At 50.1% G+C, this 7,560-nt stretch overlaps 1 protein-coding gene across 2 annotated transcripts; it reads left to right on the forward strand.

The window, feature by feature from the left end:
* The first annotated feature begins 1,985 nt into the window (after window positions 1-1,985).
* On the forward strand, window positions 1,986-6,571 carry NEUROD1 (neuronal differentiation 1). Of its 2 annotated transcripts, none has more exons than XM_081839706.1 (2): window positions 1,986-2,145; window positions 4,148-6,571. In XM_081839706.1, the coding sequence occupies exon 2, from the start codon at window positions 4,159-4,161 to the stop codon at window positions 5,254-5,256; it is 1,098 nt and encodes a 365-aa protein (XP_081695832.1). In that variant the 5' UTR covers window positions 1,986-2,145; window positions 4,148-4,158; the 3' UTR covers window positions 5,257-6,571. The 2 variants fall into 2 exon arrangements, with proteins under 2 accessions (XP_081695832.1, XP_081695831.1); XM_081839705.1 differs by lacking the exon at window positions 1,986-2,145 and adding an exon at window positions 2,584-2,966.
* Window positions 6,572-7,560: the final 989 nt, after the last annotated feature.

A 7,560-nucleotide genomic window follows, 5' to 3' on the forward strand; every position in this document is an offset into this window, starting at 1 on the left:
GAACCTCCACCCACCTTCTTAGGAGAGCGAATCAATGGCATAACGAAGGGTCATCCAGAAAAGACTTTTTCCCCCTTTAAAAAGAAAAAACAAACAAGCCTAGAAAAATCTGGTGATGGAAAAACCATCTGGATCTAAAGAGACCCCTAACTCAAGCTCAAGAGCGAGAAGTTCTCATTGTGAAACGGCAAGTATCAATAGGCTTTCAGTCCTTGTGTGATGCTTTGCTGATCACAAGTCGAAAAACAAATATCTGTTGGCGCTCGTTGGTTTTTTTCCCCTTCCAAGCTAAAGACTGTGGGTTTTCGAAACAGCCCAGCGGGGATGCATGTGGGGCAACCCTTCTGGTCTGTGGCTAGAGGAAAAGAGAGCTCAGTTTATAGAGTGGACTTTCCCCGTGATTTGTGCGCATAGAAACTAAAAATATAGAGTGTGGTGGGGCGGATCTGCTATTATTTTTAATTCATTTTGGATTGCCAGGTGAGGCGAGGAAGGACGGTGCGCCTCTACCACACACCTCCCAGAAATGCGATTTGCAAACCCACCGAAGCAGCCCGTTCGAAGGCTCTGAAGACGCTGACCTAGTGCTGAAGCTCAGCTGGGAACCTGATGCGAACAGCCCTGCCCTCTTTGCAAGAAGCTCGGAGCCGAAGGGTAGGGGGAAAGTAAACAAAAGTTCCTCCTTTATTCTCTGCTTCGCTGTTGCTCAGTGGTAGTTGATCGTCTGCTTTGGAAGCAGAAGGTCCTCAGGTTCATTCCTCAGGTTCAGCATCTCCAGGAAAGGCTCCCGACCTGAGAGAGCCGTGCAGGGAATCTTGAGTTAGACGAACCAATGATTCAGTAGAAGGCAGGAAGGATCTTATAACTCGTTCGCCACTGTGTGCGATTATCTGCAGACCACGACTGAATATTTGGAGACTGGTGGATCCGACCGTTTCCTAACCACTTCTGCTACCCTCGGCTAACAAAGGTGCGCGAATGAACCCACACATCACCACCACTTTTATAAAGAGTTTATATATAAAAACCACCTATAATCGCTTTCCCCCTAGGCTGGAGATCTCTTGAGACTCTGTGGCAGTGGGCTGTCGCCTAGCAGGAAAGCTTTTGCCTCCAGATCAGATTCTTGGGTCATTGCTGGGCGGGAAGCGGATGGTTGCTGCTGTAACAGACCAGGGCAGCTTTCGCTGTTTCCCACGTCTGTGAGCTGCACGACCTGGGAGTAGGCTGCTTGGCGCTCGGTGCTTTCCCTCCGGAGGGGAGCAAAGCTGCTCCCGGACCCCCGCCGGAAAAGCATCCGAGAACGCGTTTCTGTTTCCATCTCCTCACCGAAAGAAGCGACGGCAACTAGGGAACCTCCTGAACAGGGAACTGAGCGCAATGCAAGGAGGAAACGAGCGCTGGTTGTACCCTAATGAGCCTTCCTCATACGTGAAATCGTTCTGCGAGTTCGGTGCTGGGTGGAGACCTTGGATGCTTACACAACGCAGCGCGCAAAGGATCTCCGCAATCTGGCAAAAGAAAGAGCCCGAAACGCTCTTTCTTTCTCTTTCAAGGAGGCTACTCCTAGTTCCTCTGTCAAAAGTAGAAGGGGACAATCCACACCCCCCCCCCCTTTCCCTCTCAATATCCCCAAGCCTCGCGCGCCAGCGCAAGGGTTAATCTCTCCTGCGGGTACAAACAGGTCCGCCGAGTCTCTGGCTGGCGACAGATGGCCACTTTCTTTCGGGCCACAAAGGGATGGCAGGGAGAGCCGGGCGGCATACGAATGGGCAGCTCACGTGACCCGCGCGAAGCTTGACGTGGGTGACCATATGGCGCGTGCCGGGGGAAGGCTGACGCAGTCGCTGGGTGGGTAGGGGGGGTGTAGCGGGAGGGAGGAGGAGCGAAGGAGGTGGAGCTTGCTGCCTGGCCATCCCCAGGGGGTGCCTTCGCTGCCCGCCCCCTCCTCCCCCTCCACCCCCCAGCAGAAGAGCCTCGGCTATATATATAAGCGGAGTCTCCTGCATGCAGCCTCAAGGAAAAAAACACACATAAATCCAATAAAAAGTGGCACGTCCCTCCGTCGTAAGGAAAGCTTCCCAGGAGCAACAGGGTTATGAGACCATCACTGCAAAGGACACGCTGAAGAAGAAAAAGAGAAAGGTAAATATTTGATTCCCTCCTTAGCACCCATCTCCTCTTTATACAGTATGGGTGAAGGATATGCCTAAAAAAGAAAAGGGGAAAAAAGCACCCCAACCCATCGCACGACTAGCTTTATTTCCCCAGAAGGCTATTATTTCCTCTATCTGAACGAAATAAGGATGAACCATTGGATTGGCTCTTTTCACTATATTTTTATTTTTTAAAAATATTTTTTTAATGACCTTTCTTGTTGGCGAACTCTTTTCGCCACACGCTTGGGTCCAGTACGATCTTACTCGGGAGTAAAGCATGGGCATAGCCAAGGGAGGGGGAAGGTGGGGTAGCTGTCCCCCTAAATCAAGTAAATCAATACAAAATACTTAACTAGCTGAGGTTCTCCCCCCCCCCCACAGCATAAAGCCTGCTCCTCCCCCAACATAAATCCCGGCAAAACCCATGAAGTAAAGACCCGCCGATCCAGCGCTCTCGACCTACTCGCTAGAAAGCGCGCGTTGTATGACATCCTTCAGTTCCCCCCATCTGCGTTTCTGCTGCTGCGTCAAGCCGTGTGAGGCGCAGCGACACAAAAAATACGGTAGAAATGATCCGAGGAATCCGTAGCAATGCCTTGTTGCGCATGGCACTGGTTTTTTTTGGGGGGGGGGGGATCAGAGCCAAATCGAATCCAGTAGACCTTGTCCTTACAGATTGGAAGGAGTGTGGGCTGCAGTCTAGAACAGGTTCCGCTGGATTTCTTTCTTTCTTTCTTTTGGCGGTGGAAAGAGAGAAGAAAAATGGGGTGTCAAATCAGTTGATAGGACTCGCCCGTCCTTTGACAGGTCAGGATTGGGAACTGGCGGGTTGCTTGCTAAAAGGGAGAGGGAAGTTCCTATATGGGGAGAGGGAAAGTTGGCAACAGATGGGTCAGGTTTCGCTCCCCATTGCCGCTGGAGGGAGAGGGGCTGCGCTGGTGACGGAGAAGCAAACGGTTTCACTCAACTGTTGCATTTGGATCGCCTTGTAGTTCCGGAGGCTTCGGTAGCGTCGCTTGCCTAAGACGGTCAGGATCGGTCCATCCCCTTCATTAGCAAACGCTTCCTCTCGCAAGGTTGGGGATCCTCAGGCAGAAAGGGGGGTGGGGGGAGGCAGGGGAGGGGTGGTTTATTAGAGAGGCTGTGGCTGCACCTGATCCCCTGTCTGGGCGGCAGACTTTGGCTGGACTCTGAACAGTTGGGAAGTCTGCACGGCTATTGTAGGGGAGAATGAAGTGGCAGAATGAAATGTGGGCAGAATGAAAAGGGGCACCCAACTCAACGGATAAATCCTGCCCGGGCTGAATAATCGTTGGCCATTTGTCCCGCTGATTCTGCTGCTGCGTGATGTTCTCTCCCCCACGCCCGCCCCCCCCCCCGACACATTTTCTTCTTTTCGATTCTCTCCGTCAAATTTCATTCTATCTATAATCTCCTTAGAGAGCCACCACCAACACTAATATAAACACGTTATATAATGCTATTTGAGACGATCGGTCTCTTTGTGGCGGAGACGCGCGGAGAAAAGTCGAAGTTTTTTTACTGGGGAAGGCTTAGGAGTCAAGAGAGTCTAAAGCTGCAGTACTCTTTCGCCTCGGAGGAAACTCGGTTGAATTTAATAGGACGTCTCAGTAGACGGGGTGAGGATTGCGTCGTAAGTTTCAAATTGCTAGGAAACTTCTTTAAGAACCCAATTTGCAGAAAGTCGCATAGAAATGTAGGGGGTGGGGTGGTGAAACTCACCAAAGCCAATTATCACATTGTAATCCATGTGAACGGAATAACTATTATAGAGCTTCCTAAATAATGCTGACAAGGAGAAAATCCTGTGCATTTCTACTCAGAAGTAAACCTCGCTGGTTTCAGTGGCGCTTACTCCGTGGCAAATGCATTTAGGATTGTAGCCCCGGAGGAAGGGCTTGGAGGAAGTTATTGGGAGTGTCCTCTCTGCTAAATGCCTTTTCTCTTGTGATCTCTTCCGCGCGCAGGATCCTGCAGGATGACCAAATCGTACAGCGAGAGCGGGCTGATGGGGGAGCCCCAGCCGCAGGGTCCCCCCAGCTGGACGGACGACTGCCTCAGCTCCCAGGACGAGGAGCACGAGGCGGAGAAGAAAGAGGGCGACCTGGAAGCTATGCACGCCGAAGCTGAGGTGGACTCGCTGAGGAATGGCGAGGAGGAAGAAGAGGAGGAGGAAGAGGACGACCTCGAAGAAGAGGAGGAGGAGGAAGAGGAGGAGGAAGAAGAAGAAGAAGAAGACGATCAGAAGCCCAAGAGGCGCGGTCCCAAGAAGAAAAAGATGACCAAGGCCCGCTTGGAGAGGTTCAAGCTGCGGCGCATGAAGGCCAACGCCCGCGAGCGGAACCGCATGCACGGCCTCAACGCGGCTCTGGACAACTTGCGGAAGGTGGTACCTTGCTATTCCAAGACGCAGAAGCTGTCCAAGATAGAGACGCTGCGCCTGGCCAAGAACTACATCTGGGCCCTTTCGGAGATCCTGCGCTCGGGCAAGAGCCCCGACCTGGTCTCTTTCGTGCAGACTCTCTGCAAAGGCCTGTCCCAGCCTACCACCAACCTAGTGGCCGGCTGCCTGCAGCTCAACCCGAGGACTTTCCTGCCTGAGCAGAGCCAGGACCTGCCTCCGCACATGCAACCGCCCAGCGCTTCCTTCCCGGTGCACCCTTATGCCTACCAGTCGCCTGGGCTGCCTAGCCCGCCTTACGGCACCATGGACAGCTCCCACCTGTTCCACGTGAAAGCGCCGCACTCCTACGGCGCGGCGCTGGAGCCTTTCTTCGAGAGCGCGCTGGCCGAATGCGCCAGCCCTTCCTTCGACGGGCCCCTCAGCCCGCCGCTCAGCGTCAACGGGAACTTCTCTTTCAAACACGAACCTTCCGGAGAGTTTGAGAAAAATTATGCCTTCACCATGCACTACCCCGCCGCCGCCGGCCTGGCGGGGACCCCGGGACACGGATCGCTCTTCTCCTGCTCTGCCTCTCGCTGCGAGATCCCCATCGACAACCTCCTGCCCTACGAGAGCCATGCCCACCACGAGAGGGTCATGAGTGCCCAGCTCAATGCCATCTTTCACGACTGAGCCCTTCCAGAAGCGTCAGGGCAGAGGACCCAAGGGGCATCGAGGGGCTGCCTTGCTTCGGAAGGGGGACCCCCACAACACAGACACCCACCCACCCTAGGGCTCCAAGTGCAAAAAGCCCGGAAGGGGCAAAGGGGGGAACTTCCAAACACCAGAGTCATCTATATAAATATATGGGGAGGCTACATTTTTCCTGGTCCCCCTTCTGTAAATCCCACCTCCCTCCGCTAAGCTTCCCAACCCGCACGGTCCCGAATGTAAATCTGCACTATCAATTTAGTGTAGAAGAAAGTCAGCCAGTCTCCCCACTGATCTGATCGGGACAAAAAAAAAAAAAAATCACAAGCAATAATTAGGATCTATGCAATTCTTATTATTATTTTTTTGTTTTTGAAACTAGACGTGGGCCAGTTAAAAAAAAAAAATCGAAAAAAGTATATATAAAATGTCTATTTTTCAACCAGCATTTTTCCTACTTGCTACCTTTTCCCATGCCGAATTATTTTGTTGTGGTTTTGTACAGAATTTTTAATAACTTTTGATAAACTATTTTAAACCATGCAGCTTCATCGATTTTTATACGTATTGGAAACAAAGTAGAATTATATCTAATTTATACGAAATAATTTAAGTAATTTAAACCAGCAGAAAAGTGCTTAGAAGAGGTGTGTGGGGAGGGGGGGATGTTCTGTTGCCTTAGCACCTCCCCGCCCCGTTCATTTTCCTTTCACGTTCTTCACACACACAAATGCACAGCGCCAGCAAAGTCTTTCCCATTAAAAATTTCGTTTCCTTCCAGTAAGAACCAGATTCCTACAGGGTTTTTGGATTTATTTATTTTTAAATGGAAGTAGGAAAATATTTATTTCCTATTGGAACATGTCAATCCAACGGAAGGTTTGCAAAACCTTATGTACGGATAGAGACACCCTCCCACCCGCCAGACATTCTTGTTTTCATAAAGAAATGCCAAGTTCTTCCCTTTTTTCCCGAATCAAAAGCTGCTTGACTATCACATTCAATTTGCACTGTTTCTTTTTAATCTTTGGCGTCCCCGTCCTTTCTCCTCACGTGATTTTGAAGAGAACAGAGATAACTTGAAAACACTTAATGTTTCCAGGTAATGATAAATGCATGATATATATATTTTTAAATATATACATAGTCACATGAATCGGTGGTTTGTCATATTTCCGTCCAGGAGTCGAAAAGCCAATCAGGTTCACTATGGTTGGGGTTGTTATATAATATGCTGGTGGATTGTAGTCAGTAGTTTCAAACCCATTCGAACCATTTGACTTCGTAATTAGAACAATATAGTTATTATGCATGTACAATGCAATCCGCAATAAGTGCTGTCTGAAATGTAACGCTGGTTCAACCGAACTCAATCTGTACTGTAATTTTGTTCGTAATCCTGTATATGACTATGTAATGCACATTTGGGAATTTAGTAAGCACACCTTTGGAACGAGATAGTAAGGAGACGTCCGTCAAATGTTGCATTTCTCCTTAAATATGATTCCCCTCTCCTTTCCCCCTTCTTAGTGTGAGCAATTCCTATGGGATTATTGTAATAGTTCCTTAAAAAAAGGTGCAACCTTTACTTATTTGTACAATAAACGGAAGTTTAAGAAAAAAACAAAAAACAAGGTGCAGTCCAATAGCAACCTGACTACGGGTGGGAGGTGGGAGGAACGCATCGCTAGCGAGCAAGGTTCCCTCGGAAATCTGATCTGGAAGTCAAGGCGAGCTCGCATTCATGCGCTCACAGTAGCAACCGCTCACCGGGCCAAGGCCCTACGTAGCTGTCCTGCTCTGCGGTGCTGAAATCCCACAGGGAGAGACGGAAAGATCGGCCAGCAAAGCCAACTCCACAGCGCCCAGTGATTAATTTGTAGAGATTCTGCTGCTGCTCTGGACCAAACAGGAAGCCACGCCCTCTGACCTGTAAGCGCTTTGTAGCCCCCCAAAGATGGAGAAGGGGAGCTGGCAATAGTTATTCGGTGGAGAGGGGGAAAGCTCTGCAGAGCACTGAATGTATGGTACTCAGACAGGTTCTGGGACTCTTACGCCTTGGGTGTGTGTTACTGCATCTGAAAGTAAACTGAAATAAGTGGTGGTTTGATTTCTCTGAAGCAAGTCAGAGAAGCGATTGTTTGGGTTGGATGGAGGGTGGCAGTCGCCCTCACTTTGTGTCCAGACCATCTGTGGTCAAAATTCAGGAGTGCCATATCCTACACACAAATCTTACCAGGAGTCATAGGTAGCTCTTGTTTGCTCCGCTCCTTCCTGCTCTCACTC

The sequence above is a fragment of the Podarcis erhardii genome, assembly GCF_964252035.2.
Source record: "Podarcis erhardii genome assembly, chromosome: 1".
In the NCBI taxonomy this organism is placed as follows: domain Eukaryota; kingdom Metazoa; phylum Chordata; class Lepidosauria; order Squamata; family Lacertidae; genus Podarcis; species Podarcis erhardii.

Bases quoted from the DNA above. Each gene is read 5' to 3' on its own strand.
- NEUROD1 (XM_081839705.1), top strand. From the start codon at position 2,729: ATGATCCGAGGAATCCGTAGCAATGCCTTGTTGCGCATGGCACTGGTT. The intron at 2,967-4,147 runs GTCAGGATTGGG...TTCCGCGCGCAG, and splicing joins ACTCGCCCGTCCTTTGACAG to GATCCTGCAGGATGACCAAA.